This window comes from Argiope bruennichi, chromosome 10, assembly GCF_947563725.1.
Source record: "Argiope bruennichi chromosome 10, qqArgBrue1.1, whole genome shotgun sequence".
Lineage (NCBI taxonomy): Eukaryota > Metazoa > Arthropoda > Arachnida > Araneae > Araneidae > Argiope > Argiope bruennichi.
The window spans coordinates 7,664,466-7,689,683 of NC_079160.1; the positions used below are offsets into that span (position 1 = coordinate 7,664,466).

At 27.4% G+C, this 25,218-nt stretch overlaps 2 protein-coding genes across 4 annotated transcripts in view; one reads left to right on the top strand and one right to left on the bottom strand.

Moving 5' to 3' along the window:
• LOC129988580 (GATOR complex protein NPRL3-like) overlaps positions 1–9,912 on the top strand; it is a 36,072-nt gene extending 26,160 nt beyond the window's left edge. The window contains exons 11-14 of one of the 2 annotated variants that reach the window (XM_056096832.1): positions 4,249–4,378; positions 4,922–5,090; positions 6,766–6,949; positions 9,693–9,912. In XM_056096832.1, coding sequence (XP_055952807.1) covers positions 4,249–4,378; positions 4,922–5,090; positions 6,766–6,949; positions 9,693–9,855 — 646 coding nt within the window. In that variant the 3' untranslated portion in view covers positions 9,856–9,912. Of the gene's footprint in view, positions 1–4,248; positions 4,379–4,921; positions 5,100–6,765; positions 6,950–9,692 lie in introns of both variants that reach the window. The other variant, XM_056096831.1, reaches the window with a different exon arrangement.
• LOC129988582 (growth factor receptor-bound protein 2-like) lies at positions 9,910–25,181 on the bottom strand. Of its 2 annotated transcripts, none has more exons than XM_056096833.1 (6): positions 25,044–25,181; positions 24,549–24,633; positions 22,189–22,283; positions 17,865–17,984; positions 13,281–13,446; positions 9,910–12,092 (listed from the first exon to the last, which is right to left on the bottom strand). In XM_056096833.1, exons 2-6 carry the CDS (start codon positions 24,624–24,626, stop codon positions 11,919–11,921), a joined length of 633 nt encoding a protein of 210 aa, XP_055952808.1. In that variant the 5' UTR covers positions 24,627–24,633; positions 25,044–25,181; the 3' UTR covers positions 9,910–11,918. The 2 variants fall into 2 exon arrangements, with proteins under 2 accessions (XP_055952808.1, XP_055952809.1); XM_056096834.1 differs by lacking the exon at positions 25,044–25,181 and adding an exon at positions 24,773–24,915.
• Positions 25,182–25,218: the final 37 nt, after the last annotated feature.

The window sequence follows — 25,218 nt, forward strand, 5'->3', positions numbered from 1 at the left end:
GTTAGCAAAAGCCTCAACATCTTAACTAGTTTTATTTCCAATTATTTTACACCTCGGGCATTAATTTCATGACTACGAACCTATCTTCATAGATGGGTGAAAGACAGGAAACAATGTTGGTTTGGTCGCAGATTGTAAGGATTCAGAAAATTGGCACAGTTATTGCACTGCAGCAGAGATTTATGCTATTTCATTGATCCTACAGGCAATAAAATTACAGAAAAAAAGATGGATCATTTGTACAGATGCAAAAAGTACTGTTAGCAATTTTACCTACTTCAAGACAGGACCATTCACTAGTAATTTGGTGTATTAAACTGGTATGTTCTTTAAAAAACATTGGTCACAATGTAGTTTTTTTTTTTTTTTTTTTTTTTTTTGGATTTTCAGGATGTGTAGGTATATCAGGAAACAGGGACACTGACTATACTGCAAAAATTCTAGTTTATGAATTGCTCTTTTATTCTTCTTAATAGTGTTGATCAAGCTATGAAAGTGAATATGCAAAAAAGATGGCAAAGTATATAGGACAATCAAAGTCACTATAAATTATGATGTAATCATTAAGACTTTCATCATTTAAATAAAAACTGTCAAAGAGTAGAAAAATTGACAAAGCCCTTCATACTTTACACATAACCATCTAATAAAGAGGGAAATGCCTCCAGTATGTACAGCACAATTTTGTCTATAAGACATATTCTGATTGAATGCACCAATTTTAACAATCCTAGAATAAAATATTTTAACATTGCACACTTGGCAGATGTATTGGGAAATACTTCAACTGAAAGATTATTTGATTTTGTTATTGATATTTGTTGTAATAGTGTTATTTGATTAAATTTGTTATTTAGTTCATATCATAGTTTTGCTGTTTTTACCTTTTCTTTTATTTAAGAATTCAAAATAAGGACACTAAATTAATACTTTGATTTTGGGGCAAAATAGCCAGACCCAGCTTTTGCACCACAAAACTCCAACCAACCTATGTAATGTTTCCACTGTACCTGTATTAGGTGTATAAACTACAAGTGAAAGTTGGGCTTCTGAAATTGTTTGAGTTAAAAGATCTGCTTGAGCCATTGAATTTTTTTTTCTAGTCTAAAAAGCTTGATTAGTGGTGCCAATCCAAATAATGGTAGTTTTCACGTGTTTTTTCTACCTTTGATAAAGTAATATACGATACTTTGTATCTCTTCAGTGTTGGGAATAGTTCTGCAGTAAAAGTTAAGAATTGGCAGAAATCTCTGGACAATCTTGTATTTACAGTTCATTAACAAGGGCTTCAACTTTTTCTTTTAAAGATGAAACATCATCCTTAGGAATTTCACAACCAAGAGAGAAAAAATTTTTAGCTCCATATCACTCAACATTTAAGATTAAATCTTTTCCATTTGATATTCTTTAAATGTTTGGTCAACTGAAGCTATCAACCTATCATCCAAGTAGGCAAAACAATTTAGATTTCACTTTGTATCATTCATGTTAGCAAAGTAATTAAGATCTCGCAATATATTGTCTAAGTAGGCAAGGCAATTCAGACCTTGCAATGTATCACCCAAAAAAGATTGAACATCTGAGAAGTCTATCATGCATTTTTTAAAACAAAAGGCATCTAAACGAACTCCTGTAAACATTAAAGCATAATTTGGATTGGTTTAAATATATCTGCAGGTTTGACAGGAATTTGATAATATTCTTATTTTAAATCTGGTTTGGAAAATACTATTTTTCTTTGTGATTCTGATGTGAAATTTTAAATGTGCAGTAAGGGATATCTGCTTATTTTCTGTTAAATGGCAATAGTCTCCAAAAATTCTCCAACCCATAATTTTAAGAACCAAGTGAATAGGACTAGGCCAGGGACTTTTCGAAGTATGACATATAACCTGAATAATTAAATTTTTTGAATTCATTTCCCACAGCTTTTAACTTTTTAGAAGCAAGTTTTCTGGTATATGAAAACAGATCTTTAGTAAGAATGCAGTGTGTAGTCCCTTTCAAGATTGACATAATTTTCAGAGATGTCTTAGTTAAATTTTAGAAATTAGAGAAGTTGATAATATCTTTTATATCCAGATAACACAGTAGAATCTTTAAATGTGCCATAAGATACATAATCTCCAGTTGTTTGATGTCCTCCTGAATCAGTCAACTTTCCATTTTTAATGTCAACCAGTAGTCTGTAATTTTCTGTTCCTGGGATAGAACCTTGACCACAATCGGATTTACATATGGCTTACATCAGATATTTTTGCAGTTTTATGTGCTGTGAATGTGGGGTTCTCAGGCTTATCAGTAGTGCTAGTTGATAAAATTTGTTGGTTCATTACTGAAAAGTATTGGAGTCACTCTAATAACTAAACCTCTATTTTACCTACAAATAATTCTTGCATGTCTTGCAGCGACTGAGAGGGCCTTTTTTTTATCACCTATTTGCATATCAAGTTAAAATGTATAAAGAACTGATTTGGAGGCAGCAAGTTGAGCAATTAGATGATGATCGTTTTACAGAGTATGAAGATTCTTATTGTGTTTGCATTGAATGGATCAGAAAACATTCTCATTAAGAACAGCTACTATGTGATGTATTTTAATGTCTTCCTGGCAAATACCTGTTATCAGAACCCGTGATTCTATTTGACAAAACTAGAAATACATTATTGTACCATAAGGAAGGGGAGTTTGAAAATAATATAAGGAAATTCAACACTTTCTTCAGAAATAGCCTTGCTATTCATCAACTTTCGTCCCAAAACACAAAATAGAAAGCATGTTTGGGAATTTTTTAAATCAGAAAATTGGCATTAACAAATACTAAATAGATACTTAAGACAGTATTAAGTTCACAATTTATTTAATATGATCTTTTTAACTATTTCACTGGTAAGATTTATAACTGTTGCCAAATTTATCTCAAATTGAAAGCGTCACCAAAATATGGATTCAGAGATTACACTTATTGATTGAAATGAAGCCAAAATTTAAATTTTCAGTACTATATTTTATCTAATTATAGCATTTGGCAACTATATCAGTGTAAATACTGGCAGCAGAGGGCAACTTTTTTTATATACTATAATGATTATTTTGACTCTTTTAAGAGGATTGAAAAATATTACAAATTGGATCTGTTTTGCTGTTTTTATTACTTTTAATAATCATTGACATTAGACTTACATCTGCTTGTTTTTATGGAGATTTTCAAATAGGAATAAAAATGTTCAAAGAACTTGAAAATTAAAATTTTTAGTTTCAGAATAAATGTTGTGAAAAAATGAGAAAAGTGATTGTTGCTATGTCTAACTCCCAGGTAATAAATACTATAGATTAGATGATTTTGATGAAATCCTTTTTCTGGCCAAGGAATTTCTAATTAGTCTTAATGCTTTCTATATCAAATACTATTTAATAATAAGCAAAGCAATTAGCAAATTTATACAAAATTATACCTTTAGAATGTAAAGTAATGCTTATTGCTTTACTATTTATATCCAAAATTTATCATTTTAGCTATTTTTTGAGTAACATTTCTGTTAAGGGTGTAAATTAGTATATTAGAATCTTTTTACTGGCAGCTATGGAAGCTTGCTGGCGCTGAAAAAGAGACTGAATACATGTTTCTTGAACTTGCTTGTTCATGTTTTGCAATGATTTTTTATTTTTATTTTAGAAATTATAATTTTTAAACTCTGTCATTATTTTTCAGTTTATTTTCGAAAATTGAATATTGGAAATTAGATAGATTATTTAAAATACATAAATATAATTTTATAGTTCATAAAACAATGTTTAAAAATTACCAGAGTTCATTTGAAAATTATATATTTCTTAGTGTTATGATATATAATAAAATATTCCTACTTTCACCTGAGTTTCAAATATTTGCTATGTAATAGAACTTCATAAACTTGGCCTGGAATATTTTTTGGAAAGCTTCAGTTTTTTGTTGTTATTATTTTTGTGTGGTCAGTATAAGTCAATATCATCAAGAGGAAAGGGAAGGGAATCAAAGGGAATTGAATGTTTTCAATCCTGCACCTCTTATTTACCAAATATTTGAATATCTCTTTCATTATCTAAGTCTAAATTTCTGCTTTAAATTTATACTTACAAAATTATTATTATGATATTTTTGGTTATAAGAGATTTTATTTTATCGTGAATAAATGGTAGATTTATTTCGTGTTACTCCTTTTTGTTTTCTGTCCAAATACTTTTATAGCAAATATATTTACTTTACAGTTATTCAACACTGGAAACAAAGTTTTCTGAACAGTTTCCCAACACTTTCCTCCTTGCTATCCTCAGTCAGTTCTCCTTACCTATCTCACTCAGTGAATTGGACAACCCAATGAGTTCATCCTACCAACAAGTAAGTAGCAAGCTTTTAATGTTCTTCCATTACACTTTACTTGTTAAAAGTTTGTAAAGATGGAATTTTGTATTAAATTTTCCAGTTGTTTTCTAATGCATTAGAGTTTAAAAATGGTATACTGTGTAGTTGATGGTATATTATTTTAATATTTTCTCAACACTTAATTATTTTTTAATTTAATTTTAATTCCTTAATATGGCCACATCTTATTATAAATTTCATAAAAACTTCTTTAAAAATTCAGTATTATATATATTAGCAAAGTATATTATACTAAAAAATAAAATACAATGGAACCCCATGTAACCTATTAATTGATTAATTTAACTAACCTAATAATTGATTAATTTCTCTATTAAATGCTTAGTTGAATTAAATTTCGATTTCATAGCAGTTGTGCCTCTCAAAAGTAAATTTGTCAAAAACCTAGAAATAAGAAATAAATTAAAATGAAAGAAAAAAAAACTTTTATTACATTGTGAAAAGTTTTTAAGACTATTTTTTTATCTAATTTCTTCAAATGATTTGTATTGTTTTTAGGCCCAGAGAGTGCAGATGGTAATTTGGATGCTGCAGCATAGGCTTTTGACCCAACTTCATACTTATGTCTATCTCATTCCCTCTGAAAGAGCCTCCTCCTCCATACAAAATGGAGAATTGATTGAGGATACAACGCGAACTGCCAAAACATTGGAATCATCTGATTTGAGTAGTTCTTGTAAAATCCTTTGTAGTTTTTTCCAGAAATATATCTTTGTATAGCTTCTAAATTTATTAATATTTTATAATTAATAGCAGAAAAATTCAAACTAGTATTATTTACTCTTGTTTTTATATTTATTTTATTTATGCATTGTGTATTTTACAAATATTCAATACTTTATTATTATTTTGCATATTGAAAGAATACTTTGCATTCTTTCTCACATTCTTATGTTTAATAATTTTTCTTCTTGATTTCTTTTCCTATATAAGTTTGCAACTCTAAGTTCATTTTGTATAATTTGCAAATTCTTATTGATTTGTGGATATACAAAACACATGCTTGAAGGATTTTGAAATATTAAAAGGAAAATCTAAATAAATGTCAAATTAACTTAAAAAATTATTTCTTATGCTTTCAGATAATGTTACAATTTAAATAAAAGTAATATTTTAATATTATCATACAACTTATCAATGCACTGATTATAACTTTCATTATAAGGCATAACAACTTGGGTCAAAATGTTAATACTGTGTGAGTGGTTGTGTATGTTTCATTGATGCAGATGAATGCAAAGGTTTATGAAGAGTTAAAACTGCTTGTAATTTTGCCTTCTTTCACTTGAATTAATCTACCCATAATGCTTAATGTGAGACAAGAATTATGTTATACTTGATAGTGGAGTAATACTATCTAAAGGATAAATAAAAATCCAATAGATTGTTATAATGAGCTATAATGATTTATTGGAAAAGATTTAGAAGAAACTGGTGATTTGGAAGGCAATACATTCTTGAGAGAAAATAATAAAGTCCAGAATGTTCTAGTTAAATTGTAATACCAGGGAGACAGCTTAGCTCAGCAGTTTTTCTCTTTTTTTCTTCCCTTTTTCTTTTGTTTTGTTAAATAGTTTTTTTTTTTTTTGAGAAAATATTTAGATACAAATCACATACTGATTACATATGAATATTTTTCAATCTTATCTGCATATGAACTGGTCATTTAATAAAAAAAATCATGAATGCACTTAGTTTAACATGTTATTCGAAACAATCTGCTATATTACACTATTCATTTTACAGCTTATCTATCATTACTTATATTTTTGAACTTGCACTGTTTTACTATGGTGAAGTCGGATCCAAGATGGCGCTATAAGACATTGTTAGCATGAGAGCAGACAAAAAGACTACTAGTTATTTATAAATAAAATATTAGAGCCATTTCTGAGGTAGATGAAATAAATAAATTTATATATATAAGAATTGCTCATTTAAAGATGTAAAAATCTTTTCAATATTTATTACAGCAATCTTGTTTTACTTTTATCAAGGCCTAGTAATTGAAGGAATTTTAAAAGAAATGTTTTTTAAGCCAATTATGCCATCAAGGCACCAATAATTTTAAGTTTAAAGGGGAAAAAAATCTTATAAAAATTTTGTATTGAAATCTTTAAATTAAAAATAATTTTTAAATTTAGAAAAAGTTATAATTAACAAGATACCACATTTTTTTTCTGTCAATTGTTGGGACAAGAGAAAAAGATATATATATATATTCTAGATATATATAATACTGTAATTACTGTACTAAATTTTAACACTTTATTATAATTGAATAATTTCTTATGGGAAAGAAAATATTTTGAGTAAAAGTATTATTGAATTTCCATTGATAGATCAAAGTGAAGAATCTCTTTTAAGTCCCTCTCATTCCAAAGCATCAAGTGTGTCTGATGAAGAGGATTTGTCCCTACGAGAGCAAGATTCTATCCGACAAGCCAACCTCACACCACTGGAACGGGACAGCATTCTCAGAGATGCCTCACACAATAGCAAAGATGATCTCAAAAATTTTATTAGGTATGTACCTATATATATCTTAGCTTTTAAATGAATTTGTCTAATGTGAAACTGAATGGATCAGAATAAAAAGTGTAGAAAATTAAAACAAAATCTAAAAATAATTGTAGTATGAGTGAGTGACTAGTTTCAAAATAAAATAAAAGGCTGTAAAGATTTATTTTTATTATTTAATGTTATTGTATACTATATAAAAATAATAAATTATTTTGATAAATAAAAATTAGAATATGTTTTCTAAAATAGTTTTAATTTAATAATTTTAATAGAGAAATATTTTACAAGTTTTTAAAGCAACAATTATGTAATAAAACTTCAAGTTGAAAAAATATAATTCACATATTGCTTGTTAAAAAAAATCAAGTGAGAATGAATGTTTTTTAGCTGTAAAATTTACAAAGGAATGAAGCACCTTAAAAAATTAATAATTTAAACTCATTAAAGACAGAAGGTAAAGTTGTATTTAATTAATGAAAACAATCCAAAAATAAAATCAGTTTTTATTTCGATGAAAATAAATATATAGATGGCAAAATGTAACATGTAGTTAGAAGTTCTAAGCAACAGATAAAAGTTTTTGAATAAGCCAAGTTTCACTTATATAATTTCAGTCATTTAATAATTTTTTGAAGATGCTGCTTATTTATGGTGGTTTTGTTTAAAATTTTTAAATCATTTATATATATATATATAATAGGTTTAAAATTGTTTTTGTCATGAAGTCATTTATTGTTATCCTAATACAAATCAGGTAATATCGTATCATGCTTAAATTTTTAGCTGTAGTTAAAGAAATATGCGAGAATCAATAATATTCAAGGTCATATTTTTACATAAGATTTAAGAAATTAAAAATTAATTCCTGATATTATGGAGTAATTTGTCTATAAAATTGACTAAATATAGGTAAGTGTTTCTTAAAAATATACCATAAATCTAGATTTGTAGTATTTTTTATGTGGGAACTATTGTGAATAGGAGTTGCATGTACATAGAGAATGCTGTACCTAAACTTTTTCATGTTTTAAATTTCATTTTCATTTACTATTAAAATCTATCATCATATTAAGAGATTTCTACTTTTGTATGAAATAAAAAGAAAAATTGAAATAAAAACTTCCCTTATTGATATAATTTTCATTGTCCAATCTAAACCATTGCCTTTCTTATATGAAAATCTTTTAATTTTTGTTAAACAGTTAATAAAAAACATTGTGAAAGGAAGCATATTTGAAGAAACAAAAACATTAGACACCTATTTTTTATAGAGCTTGATGATCCTAAAAATCTAAGACTGATCAAAAGTACCGATATTGGAATAATAACTAGAAGGTATTTCTTTATTAGTGAAGCTACTGAAAAAGGGAGGGGGGCTTTTTAGCAGTGTTTTGAATTTGTGACAAGTACTATAAAACATATGTGCACATGTGCTAAAATTTTACTGTTTTAAAAACTACATCAATTGAAAAATCTTGTTTTTTTCCACTCAATAAACTATGGAGTATTGTTATTCCATTATAATTAGAACTTAAGTGCTGTTCACACATCTCCTTTCATATTGTATATGCGTACTGGAAAAACTAAGATTTTTTTTTCCAGGTTTCAGTGGCAACCCTGTAAAATTTGGGGTATTCATTATATTAATAAGGAAATAAAATATAATTCACGATAAATAAATGTTACTCAAAAATAGTTTCTTATAGTAATTTATCTCTGTGATTTAATTACTATAAACGAGGGGGTCATCCTGCACAAATCACAATAAATTAGATGAAGTGGATTTGATTCCAAAAATTCAAATATTTTTATATCATTCAAGCTTCAAAGTTTTAAATCTTTCCTTTAAGGAAAAAAAAGGTTTCAATTTTATTTTTTAAGAAATTTTTTGCAATATTATTTAAAAAATGTTTGATTATTTTTATATTGTTTATATGATGAAATGTTTACAATTATTTTAATCCTACATTACAATGCCATTTTATTGTACCACAGAATCCATGCGAATCCTTGTAAATAAAATGAGAACTAATTTATAAAATATAAGCTAAAATTTATTTTTAGCTTATTTTTCTGAACTTAAACTTTTTATTAAAATTAATTAACATAATTACCTATAGAAAATGTTCCAAGTTGAACCCATGAATAGAGTACAAATGTCAAATATCTTCATTTTTAAAAAGTTGCTTTGAATTTCTGTATTGGTTTAATACATATGTAGCATATTTACTTGTTGTTTGAATATTACTAACAGAAATATAGCCTTATTTCCCATCTAAGCCAGTATTCCTTAAGACTTATACCAGTTTTGAATTGTAATGTGAGATATTTGGTGTATATTTTGTAAATGACATTAATAATTTAGTAATTTTAAAATTTGACTCATAAACATAACCAAATATTAAGTAATAATAAAATAATCATTGTACTTTATTATTTTTTTGGATAACAGTAATTTTTAATATGAAAATGTATAATACCCCCCCCTTTTTTTTCTTTCTTTTTTTCGAAGCTACGAATGTCCTCCGTTCATTACTTGTTATTACTTCTATACCACTGCCCAATTCTTTTCTGGTTCATGATACTCTAGATGCATTTTTCACCCTTCGGATACTCTGTCTTTGCAGAAATAGTCAAAAAGCATGAAATAACATTTCCTGTCAAATATTTAACAATTCAAATCCAATATGCAGAACTTTAAGAACTGGAGTAAAATAATACTTTTTTAATACTTTCTTTATTTTAGGTTTTGTCCTTACTTTAGAGGTCGTCATCATCTGGAAGAAATTATGTATTGTGAAAACATCAGACGGTCTCATCTCTTGTCATTATTGGATAAATTCCGTAACATTTTAATAACGTGTCAATTTGAAGATACAGCAGTTGTGGCCTTGAATAAGCGTCTGTGATAAATCCAAAAGCTTATGTATATATTCTTGTCAGTAAATTATCAGATATCAAAATAATTGATAACAAGTTTATTGATTTCAGCACAAATAACTTCAATATCTGTATAGATTGGTACAGCTATGCTAGTAAAAACTTTTTATCAAAACATGACATTTGCTGACAATGTATTTTTTATACATATATATATAAGCTTCAATATTGTTTGTAAATCACTTAAAATTGATTTTTACTCTTCACAACAAAAGAAATTTTAACAATTACAAACTCGTTTATAAAAATATTTTAAAACTGGCTGAAAATAAAATTTGGAATTGAAAGCATTAAAAAATATAAACATCTGGTAGGTATTAGACATCAGTATCAAATGGAAGATTTTATTTACAATAAAATATAAACTCAAGATAAACAATTTTAAACATTATATACATAAAATATATCACATCTGAAAGGATTTTTGATATATTAATATATAATCCATATGGAATGCTTAAAGAATAGTGGTTTACAAATATTTAATACCTTATTGTGTTTAACAAATATGAAAGACAGAATACCAAAAATAAATATATACAATTCAAACTATTATTATATAAATTGGTCAACTTTTTTTTATACATTTTATATAGCTGTCATTTTGATTGCAAGCCAACATCCAATAAATTATTTAGCAATATAAGTTCCCACTTTCACAACCACCATCATTTCACAACAAGGTGGCAGCACCAACAGTATATGGAATGGAAATTGCATTAAACGATTGATAATTGTCATGAAAAATAGATAAAATCTCATCATTATCGACTTGAAAGTCGATTGAAATTAGATGTCTTAAAACATATAATGTTCATAATAATGCAAATGAATTAAGAAAATAATGAAAAATTGTTCATATGATTTGTTCATATATTTTTTTAATTAATCAGTTAGTTATGAACACGTGCAAAATAATGGTTTTAATTCATATTTGCATGCCATGGAATTTAACAAATCTTGCATTTGCTACATCACAGTATAGTGCAAAGGAAACATGCAACGTGAACTAACTTCATATACTTTTTTTAAAGATTATATTCTCTATGTGAGCTATCATACATTATATATGAGTGAATATATAATCAGGCACTCGTATTACTAAATTAGATACTATAAAATCTACTTTGTCAATACAAAATATCATTTATCTAGTGCAAGTAAAAGGAATGACACAATAGCATTCTGAACAACAATAACGATAATAAAAGTCTTTCAATCAAGAATCATGGAAATGCTATGAAAGCTCATATATCCAGAACAGCCATAAAGTTTGTTGGTACTTGAATAATTCATTTTTTAAAAAAGAAAATTGTTTTGATAATTTCTTATATCTAATCCAACAGAAGTATTCCAGTATCTTTTTTTAAAATTCATATTTTCTTGATACATCTAACTAATGCACAAATGCTTTTATATTACAAATGTTTCAAAATAAAATGTTATCACTCAAAATAGATCCTACACCCTGAATTTTTAAAAATAAAGTTTTTACAGCCTTAATTCATATATTTATAAAGCAATTCTCCATATTGAAAAATAGTATAATTATAAAAGTGCAAACATGAGGAATTATACTATATATGCTATATTCTAGAATATTCAGTATCACTCTATCTGAAAAAATAGAGTTATAGATTTACTTCAAATTCTTATAATTAATCTGATTTTTTTCTGTTATATGGCTTTTATAATGAACATTATTTAATAAATTGACATTGATCTATCATTCCGAATGACAAATCAAACTTATGAATATCAAGAACCCAGAGTAAACCCAGGTTTTAACTGTCCAAAATGTGGGGGGAAAAAAATGGCACATTCTGTATGTACAAACTTGGTTTTTGAAATGAAAAAAGAGTTCAATACTTCCTTCATCAACTGCCTGTTAATTTTGTGCTCTGAAATAGCACAGCATATTTTTTTTTTGTGGCAACAGATGTCATTTTAGCTGCTACAAATGTCAGAATGTGCATTTGTAGATAATACTATGAGATGCTTAAAAGCACGTGAAATTGAATATAATTTATCTTCACCTATTATAAGGAACAACATATGTGGCAGGAAAGATACCTTTCCTTGTACCAATTTTACCCTTCCACCAATTTTTGTCAGAGCGATTAAGAACAGTGATGATGTCTCCTCGTCGAAGTTCCAATTCTCCATTCTCCTGTGGTTTAAAATCATACATGGCTTGGACAAGAAACTGAAAGAAAATAAGTTAAGACTTAAAAAAAAATATTGTTCACAAACTATAAAATATCTGTGCAAATTCAGAAATTCAGCAAAATTATACCTGGCAGAGTGAACTGTTTAGTTTTATGCCCATTTCTATGTATTTTACTCTTACTATACTTTACACCAATGAAAATATATGGTCCAACAACTAAGGATTTTAATAATTCTTACAAGGAATGAAGATACTTTGGAAAACAAACATTAAATGAGGATTGAGCTTCAATATAACTGTATAATTTAAGCTTACAATTACATAAGGCCACAATTTAATATATAAATATTCTTATTAAATAAACCTGAAATTAAAATGCAATTTCTTTTAGTAAATAATACAAATATTATATATTACTGTAAGATAATACACCATTAGCAACTAAATGTAGCTGAGATATCAAGAATGATTGTTATACAAGGGGAAAAAAAGCCTTGCTCAAAATTCGTAAAACAGATTAACTTTCAAATTCTATGTTCCAGATATAAACAAATATAAAAACAGCAGTGTGAAATCGAAATTTTAAAGACTTCACTGACCTCTCTCAATCCAATATTCTTTTTCCAGTTAAAATATATCTACTATTTTCGCCTGACTGCCTACATGTAATCATTATTCCTTTGTATCATTTTCACAGCTGTTCTCTCAGCCTTTTACTCTCTACCCATCTAACCCATACCGATACCCAACCAAATAACTGTCTTCTTCTGAGCAATTACTCAACAGTGTCACCTCTTAGGAGGTAGGGAAAATGGATCAGAACATCAGAATATTGTTATAATATTTACAAAGATTATTTTATTTTGTTATGAGCATTCTGTAAATAATATGTTGAAATAAGCAATTTAAAAAAAGATTGAATTACATAAATAAAAAATACATTCATAAATTTTCAATTCAACTAAAAGAATCCACCAATTGATAATTAAATTCTGAAAATTCTAAAATTATTTCCACTAAAAACAAACAAGCTTAGAAAAATTCAAAATTGTAATTCATCAAGAAGTGGATAAAAAATTTATCACAAAATTCAATTTTAAAAACATGAAACTAGTCAAGTTAAAATTAAAGATTTTTAAAAGGTGCTTCTAACATAAAAAACACAATTTCATGACAATATTTTAATTTTTTAAAACATATCTGTATTAATAATAAATATGTTACTTCTTCCTTCTGAATATCCTTCAGCTTCACATCCTCAGATCTGCTCACTGATGCAGTTCGATGATAATCAATCAGTTCATTTAATGAGTTGAACTTTTTAACCCATAGGAAAAATTTCCCTTGTGTATCTCTAAGAACTTTAAAATGTTGAATTGCATTACTACATCTGTAAATAATTTGAACATATTAAAATCAGGTATAAATAATTCATTTTGATAAACATCAATAAAATAAACCCTGTGGTATATAAGATAAATAAAATTACATAATTGAAACAAAATCTTATTTAAATATAATATAGAAGTCATATCTCTATCTTAAAATTTTCAAAATGCTTGATAGTAATAATGAATGCTTGCAAGTCCAATAATCATTTATTTATAAATTCAACAGTACTCATTTTTGTAAATTAAAGTAATGCCAACAAGCAAGAAGGGAAGGTAAATTTCCTTTTGACTGGCTTGCAGTGAAATATAGAAGAATCCAATTATTGTAAAAGCAATGATACATATGAAGAAAAAAGATCATCTTTCTCTCTTCATTAGTAATGAAGACATAAGAAGTGTGTGTGGGGGGGGGGGGTATTTTTGGTTCACCAGCTGTTTTCAAACAAAAGTTGATAATATGAAGAAATGATAATTCACCTAATTTGAATTATTGTTCATCTACAAAAATAAATGCGCAAACAGCAAATGCTAGTAATAATGGAATAATAATACTCCATAGTTTTACTGAGTGGAAAAAGAAAGGGAAGGAAGCAACAATTTAACATTAATTGAAATAATAGTATATTAAAAGAATGTTGACATTTACATGCAAATTTTTTCGCTTTATTTATTGCTTAGAATTTAGCAAAATAAAATTAATATATTAAAGGGGGAGATATTGATTGCCTCTCATGCTCTTTAACTGTAAGTTGAACAAAATTAAGGACTCGCATAAAAAAAAAAAAAAATTCTATTATGAAATTAAATCATTTAATGATTACTTACGAAGAAACATTACGAAACAAGATTACTTTTTCATTTTTATTTATTTACTTTTGGCAGTTCATATATTTGTGAATCAATTTCTGCAACTTCTGTAGATTTTTCCAGTCATCAGTTAATTTTTTTTTTCTTTGCCAATAATTTTATTTGCAATGCTGCTTTGCATTTTTTGAAAGCCTTTTCCCTGAACTTTTTCCTGCTCTTTTAAAGTTTCATAATATTTTGCTAACATTTAACACTTCCATAAAAGTTTATGATACCATACACAGTTCTAAGACTAGTTTTAACAAGTATATCCTTATTGATTTTAAATCCATTTTTCACAGCTACATTGCTATATGACAACACAATATTGCCATATGACCACATTGCCATTACAACTTCCTCAAAATCAAGAAATTCTTTGTAGTTTAAAATATTAAAATAGAAACCCTCTAAAAGAATTTTTTCATTAAATAATAAAGCTGCTCTTTGTATACACTTTTTTCCCCCAGGAAAATCTAAAATTGGATATTTGCACATTCCGAGTATGAAAGAGAATTTTATGCTTTGCATAAAGATGATGATTAAAACAACCATTTCTTTTTTCACATAGCAATGTAGCGTTCTTCAATAAATGTGGATTTAAACAAGATGTAGCTTTTAAAACAGCAAAATTTTTGGACATGCGTTCAAATATTTTTTATAGTATTCAGCACAAACACATTACTATAATGATTCTTTTTTAATTTTAGTAATTCCACTAGTAATCAAATAACTTAGGGACATTATTCCAATATTGATACTTTTTCTCAATCTCAAGAGTTTTATCATTAAACTCTTTTAAAAATAAACTGTATATGTTTCTGCTTCTTCGATTATGCTACTTTTGACAGTATGTTTCATTAACTTTTCAACAAGCAATAACTGAATTTTCCTATAAGAAAAGCATAGTAATATAAGTTAAAAACTAGCCTGAATCAATTTATCCTAACAAGCATTCATTATATTATCACTCATGGCAACTGCAGGCAAAAATTTTTTTAATGAAATCTGTGTATTTCTTTATGTTGCCAAAATCTTTTAAAGTATGTTTGCAAACACTGACAATTTTAATCCGATGGGTAGAACGAAATTTAAATGGAAATTCAGAAAAACCTGTAACTTCCAGGAAATCAGCATATCCAGCTGGACAATTTTTATATATTTTATACATTGCTCTTAGAGTTGATATTCTTTCCATCAAGTAGATGTCCATATTGAAATGCTCCATGGTTATGAGTAATCCAAAAGTATCGAAATCTAAAATTTATTAGTTATTTTCATATAAAGTTCTTCTTTAACATATTTTTAAAATTTTTAATTTACATTTGGTCTATCCATACTAATTTGTAAAAGTAATTGTACGTAAAAAAAAATCGATATAATTTATTTAAAATTCTCAAACAGTTCTTGAGCATTGGTATGCTTTAACCCTTTGCTTATAGGTGGTACAACTGTCATTTTAGAATTTTCTTTTTTTTGCCTTTGCTTATAGACCAGGACAGTTGTTGTACCAGTTACGAGTTAGAATTTCTTTCCCTCTCCAAGTAAACTTTCCAGCAGTCCTCTGAATGCCCCATAAAATAATTTCTCTATTGTGTCATACCCCAAAGGCCCAGAAAATTTCTGCCAGCAGAAGTTTAAAATTGCTGTTGAGTCTGATAAGTTTTATGATCCAAGTTTTGTCAACTTTTTTTTTTTTTTTTCAAAAACAGCAGTCTTAAGATTGTATGGAACAAGAAATCTCAATTTTCACCATGAGTTATACAAAACCAAATCAAATTGCTTTTTTAACTATTCCATAATTTTTCAATATCATTCTGATGATATCAATACTAATCTTTAATAATGAATGCTGATCTATATTGAAAATTTTTGCAGGTTGAGTATTATGATGTTGTGTTAGAAAAAGAACTGAAAACCTTTCAGAAACAAAGCAATTTACTTTTCATTGTAATACGGTAACAACTATAATATTACATTAAAAAATAGAAATTTATAAACAAATTATCGATTAACTGAATTAAAATATAAATGATAATCTATACCTGCATATCAAACTCGAAGAAAACCATTCCCAATTTTACTTTATTAAATTATATTCTTAAAATATGATACTTATTTGCATTTAAAAAAATTTTTGGATAGAAAAAAACATTTTTAAATTCAATTACCAATTATATTAAATTTTATGTGCATTTTTCCTCATTGAGGTCCTGCAGTAACAGAAATTTTTTGGTTCAAGAAACCTAAAGGTTAAAAATACTGAATTTTTCGAGGAGACTATTGGTTGATTTACACCAATACTTTACAAGATTCCTTTTGTATTTTAGTGAAATGTGGTTCAAAGCTTCATCAAAGCATATTAAATTTGATTGATCTCATGGAAAGAGAACAACTGTCTCTGAAATGGAAATTAGATTGATCTATACAGAAAAAAGGGGAATAATTAGAAAAAAGGCAAGCTTCTGCAATTATACAGCTGTTTTATTTTTGATGCTATGGCGACAATCTTTATTCTTAAATGTTCAGAGATTGACATTTTTTAGATGAAAAAGAAGGAAAGGAACTTAAAATTCCCTTATTTTCCTGGGTTTTGTTAAAGTTTTCAAATCTCCCTAGTTTCCTTGTTTTTTAAATGATATTTAAATTCCTTGTATTTCCCTAGTTTTCCAGGTGGTATGGCAATAATGAATGAGAAATTGAGGCAAAATTAAGTACTTTTTAAGACCCTTAGACAAGAAAATTAACAACTTTTTTTATATGCATGCATATGTAATACGGTGTATTTTCTAAGTATAAAATGTTTTCTGCATTAATGTTTTCTGCATTAATAAAAATAATGCATTGTTTATAACTAAAAAAAAATTAAAAATTTTTATGTGTATTTTTTAAATTTTAATATTTATTTCTGCAAATTTCATAAGCACAGCATCTTCTATTATAAAACAAATTAAAAGTTTTTGGTTTTGACAAAAATACAAAAATGAAAAAAAAAATTAAACAAACTTTTATAAGTTTAACAATAAAAAAATCTGTGATTTTTTTCAACATTTCTTAAAATTAACAACTTATCAGTCAATTGGGATGAATACATCATTTCTGAAAATGTCGACATTGATGTAGAAGCATAACATGAAATTTTTTTTTGTATATGATGTCTAGATAAACAACAGCAAATAAGATTTGATATGGTTGGGATGGAAGGTGTAAATTTCCTTCAGTGATAACTCACTGTATTTAGCAATCTAGAGCATTTTATTTGTAGCCTTATAAAATTAAGAACTAAAACATTCTAGAATGGCTACTACCATAAGACTGACAAAATTACCACAAAATCAACAACAGAATAATGCCATGTCCTAATTAAATTTTTTAGATAAAACTTTTTTTATAAAAAGAATAGCAACATTTTGAAATTTTTTGCTTTTTCATCTGTATGTAAAAATAAATATCACTTTAGCTTTATAAAATATTACAAAAAAGCATGATCATATATTTTATGAAAATGCTGGTTTAGAAGTATTCTATTATATTTTGACTTTCAAAAAATTAAGATAAGAATTATACTTACTTTACAGACAGAGAGAAGTCTCCAGGTGAGCTTTCACTTACTCGAATAAGGAATGCACCTTCATGTTTTGTTGAAAGCAATTTTTCAGCATCAGCTCGTGATATTCTACCATAATACCAACTAAAAGATGAAATAAACCATTAAGAAAAATCTAAGAATGATGACATTTGGCATTCTTATATATATATATATGCTGATTTTGCTTTCATCAAGATTATGTCGCAGTATAAGCAACATGTTTGTGCCAGCGGAATAATCATGTGAGCACGAGTCAACTGTATTTTTCTCACATATATTTGCTATATATTCTATAAACTAGCAAAAAAAAAAAAAAAAAAAATATTAATGCTTTTTAAATAAAAATGTTATTTTTTACACCATTGTTGAATTGAATATGTGGACAACCATCCAGATCAGATGGTATAAGCAAATGTTTTGATGTATAATTAAATGGAGTCATCAAAAATTTCTTCAAAAATGGCAAACCTGAATGCTTAACGTTAAACAATGCTTTCTATTCCACATAACCGAGGCTTTAAAAATCCTGCAAAACTTTACACAATCTTCAAAAGTTATATATTGTTATAAAAGATGAGTTTTTTCTGAGTATGTTGGTGAAAAGACTTTGAAAATCCATCTATAATTTCAAAAGTTATTAGCAAGGAAAGTTCCATAAAAATCCCCACAGATTGTATTAAGAACATTCTCCATTGAAGCCATTCAAGTATAAAGCTAGAAAATATAATAACAAGACTTTTTCATCACTCAAAAGCTTACTGCATCAAATGAAAACAATATGCACGTTGCTTTTTTAAAAAATGAGAAAGAATTATAAATATTTTTAGTACTTTCTGATCTAATTTAATCGTTAACACTAGTCCTATGAAACCTTCACAAGTCGTCCTATAGTGCCAATGTTTACTTTTGACTCCCGTGCTCTGTAAATTCAATACTAAAAATTTAGCATTGTTATTTGGTGATTTATTCAAATTTGCGCTAAATTTGGCAACTTTAATTTTTTTTTAATTTAAAAAATTTAAGATATTTAGTCAATAGTTAATAATTTACAGTGATTTGGGTTGATGTCACTTAATTCAAACATGCTAGGAGATAATCAAGATTCTGTCAATAATGATGCCACAATTTCTTGTGTTGGCATCAAAATACTTCCTTTTTGGAAGACTAATCCTGCACTGTTGTTTGTACAGCTTGCGGATCAATCTGCCTTGGCCAAAATTACTGTTAATGATACTAAATTTAATTATATTATTTGTGCAGTTGAATCTGATATTTTAAATTCTGTTAATGACATAATCTTGAATCCCCCCTCCCTCCCGATAGTGATAAATATTACTTTAAAAAAATGTTTGAATTACATTCCAAGATTGAGGCTTCAAAAATATGTACACTTTTACAAAGATTGGTGATTGGCGACCAGAGCCATCTCATTTGATAACACACACGAAGGCTTTTGCTGGTTACTTTTGGAGAAACACTATTAAAATCTCTTTGGCTCTGTAAACTCCCAATTGAGGAATCAGCTTTCAGAGCACCATGTTTTGGCAAAACTGATACACATGCCCAGTATCCACCAAAAATTTCAATTTACTAATTTTATTAACCAGCATGATTTGATTTCAGGGTACACCTTGAGCTTCTGATACCCGAGTTACTCAACTTGAACAGCAAGTCACTCCGCAAACAACATTAGTTGGCGAGCTTACTTCAACAATATGCCATACACGTTCGCCAAGCAGAAATAGACAGATACAGAAATAGAAACTACGGATGCAGTCGTTCTCAAGATCGGTTGCAGAGATATAAACAACCTTCAAATTGTATCTACTTTTATCAAATTAATTTGGCAAAAATGCAAATATATATATATATAATTTATCTTGCTTTTTTTACTCTAAGGAAAACTAATTGGGCAATTGTCCACTAACTTTGGCCATGATTGCCAGGTAAATCAAATCATGCTGGTTAATAAAATTAGTAAATTGAAATTTTTGGTGGATACTGGGCATGTGTATCAGTTTTGCCAAAACATGGTGCTCTGAAAGCTGATTCCTCAAATGAGTTACTCCTTATGGCTGCTAATGGTACAAAAATGCAGACTTTTGGATGAAAATACCCGACTCTAAGCTTGAATTTCCATTGAACCTTTACTTCATAATTTTAAGCCGCTCAATAAACGGTGTTGACTTTTTGAAGCACTATTATCTTTAGGTGATGTTAAAAGTGGCTGTCTGATTGATGGCATAACTAAATTAACTATGCAAGGCAAATACATAAACTTTAAGAATAAGAATTGTCACTTGTTTTGAAACCTCTCTTGACTGATCTTACTTCACTGAAACTCTACTGTGATGTCAGGAAAAACATAGTCAGACCTAATGTACCAAGAAGTTTCAAAAAGATAATTTTCCAACCTTTGCACAACCTCTCACATCCAGGTATCCACGCAACTAAACTTCTAATTTCGGAGACATTTGTAAAGCCATCTATCCAAAAAGACATTTTGAACTGGACTCATTCATGTCTAAATTAGCAAAGATGTAAGGTAATACACACCAATAATCCTCTTAAATCTTCCCACTTGCATTCAGCAAGATTCAGTCATGTTCCTCTTGATATCATAGGACCTCTTCCACCTTCAAACAATGGTAAATACTTGCTCACCTGTATAGGCCATTTCACACAATGGCCTGAAGCAGTTCCCATCTCCAATATTTCTACCGAAACCGTTGGGGATACATTCACTGGTCAGTGAATCTCACAATTTGATTAACCTTCAATCACAATTTTCAAGTAATTTGTTTTCCTTGCTCGGTAAACTTTTGGATGTCGAAGAGATCGAACAACCCCTTATCACCCATCCAGCAATGGAATAGATGAACAATTTCACCATTCTTTAAAACAAAGTCTCTGATGTTATGCATCCACAAAATGGACTGAATCAACTTCACTAGTTTTACTTGGCAGAAAAGACATGGCATTAAAGATCTGCGGTGCACATCAGCCAGATTGGTTTATGGCTTAAACCTGAAACTACTAGTGGAATTTTTTGAGATCTACTCATTAAAAAGTGTTCACACATCTTAAAAATCTTGCACTCATGTTTTTGTGAGCCACAGCACAGTTAAGAAGCCCATACAGGCATCGTATGATGGCCCTTACTGTGTAATCAAACATACTGATAAAACCTTCACAATTGAGAGCAGCAATAAATCTATGATAAGCATTGATTGTTGAAGTCTGCAATATTTATTAAGCAAGTATGAATTTTAAGCTGCATGAATATGAGAATATATCTTTATTTTTTTTTATCCTAAACAAAGCTTGGAAGTGCTTATAAACATGCATAAGGATAATGCTGAGAAATCCATAAGAATAATATTATTTAGAAAAAATAAAATAAAACAGCTATATAAAGGGATTAATAAAAGATACATGGAAAATTTTCAAATTCATCAGAAAATTATTAAAATGTGGTCACATATCACAATTCATTATATTTTTGTTTCACAGGACAGAAATTATTTCTCTCATTTTGTATAAGCATTTTTTGTAATCTTATATTCGGCAATATAAATTCTTTTATTCTGTTAGAAAATTATTATTTGCTTTACTCCTATTTTAATAATCCTTAATTGCATTGTTTAATAACATCATGGAAAGAGAATCACTATAAGAAAGCAAAACCTTTACTGTTACTATATATTTACATTTAAAGCGTATTACAAATAATATAAATATTTTTTAATTTTATTTCTTAAGCACACTACCAATGTAATGAGATTTTCACTATAGCTTTAGTTAATTAATATGCGACAATCATGTCCAAGGTATTGTTACCAGTTTTATAGCCCATCTGGATAAAATGAAAAATAATTGGTCAATGTGATAAATCAAACAATTGTACCAGTTATTATTAATAATTGATTAATTACATTAATTATAATATATATACTGAATGTTTTAGCTCTTTCAAATGGGAATTTTAGAAATAAATTGTTATTATTTTTTTTTCAATTGCTGGCAATTGAAAAGTACCATCAGTCTGACATAAAAAAAAAAAAAAAGATAAATGAGTATTTTATTTTCTGTTTTAATTTCTAGCATGCAATATTAATCAATTAATTTTGATCCAATAGTGTTCAACATACTTGCTAAACTTCCATCCCCCCCTTTTTTTTCTTAAATCAAAAGAAAAATTCCTACTTACTATTTTTAAAATACAAAAATAAAAAAAGAATTTCACAAAATATGTATTTACAGAATTAAATAAGAAATAATACAAAAAATATAATGGAAGTCTTACTCATGATTTTTCATTTCTATGTAGTTGCTTGGAATAAATCCTTCTTTGCCATCAAGCTCAGCTCTGTACCAGTCTGAATCTTCTATGTTTAAGATCTGAAAGGAATAAGAGATTGAGAAAAATGCATTAGATTGTCAACAAGAAGGAGCATTCTTCTCAACATTTCACACTCAAAAGCAATTTGTGTTTAGTTTCAAGGGAAGAAAATTTAATATGTATTTTGGATCATTTTCTGTTTAGCAACTGATCTAAAATTTTTTACAAATTTTTTCTGATTTCAATATCATATAATAAATTTCATTCTACCAGCTTATTGTATCTTTGAATTACTGCTTTAATATGCATGCAAATAATGAGACAATCAAACAGTGAATAGATTTACAATACTGTTGATAAAAATCATATACCAAATTTCACCCATCTAGCTTGTTAAGACCTTGAGTAATTACATTCACACATACATGAAAGAATTGACATCAGCAAATGCATTTTTCTAAAACTTGATAGAAATCTACAATTCTGTTGAGAAAACAATATACCAAATATCTTTCTTTTAACTTGTTGCATTTTTGAGCTATTGCATTTTCCAACAAAGATAATTTTTTAAAAAATTCTTGGACTAGGGAAGTAAAAAAAAATTCATTAAAATTCAAATATTGATTTTTTTGACAATTACAATACTTTCTACCTGCATATTTTGAAAAGTAAAAAGCAATATTGAGTACAATGCTACTCAGAGTGTTATTAAATAAAAATTTCAATGAATTAAGAAACAGTAAGTAAACAGGACAAAGAATGATCTATAATCTATTTATAACTGAAAAGTATTAATAAATGAAATGGGTGGATCCTAGCACAGCCCAAATCTTGGCATCTTTTTGAATTCTCACCAAACAAGTGGTGATAACGTCGCCAAGGTGGCAACCTAGACGGTTTTTTTAAAAATATTTTTTATTATATTTATTTTATTATTTATTTATTTATGTTATTTATTATTTATTTTTATTATATTTATTTTATTTTATTTATTAAATTTATTTTATTTATTATTTCTGGCCTTCAAGTATTGTTTTTTAATTGAAAAATAATAACAATAACAAATATTCAATTAGTAGTCAACTTGGCGAGATTTCAAATAAGTCGCCAAGAGGTGGGCCCATCTAGGATTTTACCAATGAAATTAGAATGTCTTCCAACCTTTAAGACAAGAGAAAAGGAAACTAGGAATATTCTCATAATATACACACACATTTTGACTAAAGAAATTGCTAGTATTTATTTAGAAGGTTATAAACACAATTAAAAGACAAAAAGAGCAATAATCCTTTAAATATTTTCTTCAATGCTTAAGATTAAGCATTGAGAAAAATCCTTTAATATAAAAAAATGTGTTAAACGATTAAAAAATGTTATGCATATATAAATAAATACTTCTTTAAAAATATGATAACAATATAGAAACAGTAGATTTGTGTAATATACTTTTTAATAAAAAGCACTTTTTAGCTTAGCATTTATTAAATGTGTAGAAGCTAATTATTTATTAAACATACACAAAAAAATTCTTTATTAAGGAAAAAAAAAAGATTTCAATTTAAATTAAACCACTAGGTTTTTTTAAATGTTCATACCATAAAAGCAGTTAATTACCTCTTTGCAATTTATAGTCTCTATTCACCACATCCTTCGCAAAAATGGTCAGTAGAAAATCATGCAAAAAAATATATGATTATATATAGATATTTTTTCATCCTTTTTAACCTAACATCACACATATAAGGACTTTTTAACCTTACCAAATTTCTTCTGAAGAAAAATTTTTCGGAATTTTTAAATGCTATAGTTATTAACTCCTATATCTTCATGAATGATTCAGAAGGCCCAAAATTTAAAACTTTATTTTTCAATGAGAACTTGGGATCAGATCTATCCTATGTATGTGTGCTTATATTTTAGATACATTTAATGTTATGGATAAAACTGAAAAAGAAAATTATGAGTAAAATATAGTTTTTTAACTTAATATTTATATCTAAAAAAATTACTAATTCAATATGTTTTACATGAATGGAATAGGTAAGAAAAGAATAAATGCAAACTAAATTTATGTAAAAAATACTTTTAAGATAAGTTATCTTTATTACTACTGAAAATTATATTTATATCTGAAATAAAGTAATATAAATTACAAAGCATTATAGCCATTATTTTTATAAAGAGGAAGTCAAGTAATTATCAAGCCATTTAGGATCAAAATGCTAAAATTTATGCATTAACAATTCAAAATTGCACATACACATTAGTGCATGCGAAGACTTGAAATTAGTGTGTCTCAATACAAATTAAATAGCCTTTCTTACCTTCAAAACTTGGCCTTTCCTAAAACTAAGTTCATCTTCCGCTGTTGCATTAAAATCATGCTTGGCCACTGCTTCCATAGCAATACTAAGACAAAAATAATTATAGATAGATTTATAATCGAATGTACATAAGGTTTTACTTCAAATATTGGGACATTAAATAATCTGTTCCCAATGTGTATTAAAGAAATAAGACAATAGCAAATCACGGTTAAATAGCTTACAAGCAGTTGCCGCTTAGAATAGGTAATTAATTAAGAAACAAAATTTATAGAGATGACTGGGATTGCGTAAATCCTGAAATGCATAACCAGCCAAGGGGCAATCATGAGTCATTTATTTACACTTGGTTTCACTACTGACTTATCGTTATCAGTTTCGGTGATACCTAATGGTCTTCTATATTTGTGAAGTATATCAATGTTTCATAAAAATTGTTTTAAATAATAGCAAAAAAATTAAACCTCTTAAAACTAAAAATATATATGTTTTTACCTTAAGGAGCCAATGTGATTTTTGATAGCAATGTTTATGCCAGAGTCAGTTGTAGTTTTTTCTTATTTCCAAATGATTCACTTCATATCATTTGAAATTTCAAAAATTGGACTTTTATCTTAATAGTAAACAAATAAATATTTAAGAAAATAATTAAATCTAAAAGAATTTTAAG

What these genes read in the sequence shown, in the direction of transcription:
- LOC129988582 (XM_056096833.1), bottom strand. Translation starts at nt 24,626, where the DNA reads ATGGAAGCAGTGGCCAAGCATGATTTTAATGCAACAGCGGAAGATGAA. An exon ending in GACTTCTCTCTGTCTGTAAA is followed by an intron (nt 13,447 to 17,864) that starts GTAAGTATAATT and finishes AATTATTTACAG; the next exon opens with ATGTAGTAATGCAATTCAAC. An exon ending in AGGATATTCAGAAGGAAGAA is followed by an intron (nt 12,093 to 13,280) that starts GTAACATATTTA and finishes ATTTTCTTTCAG; the next exon opens with TTTCTTGTCCAAGCCATGTA.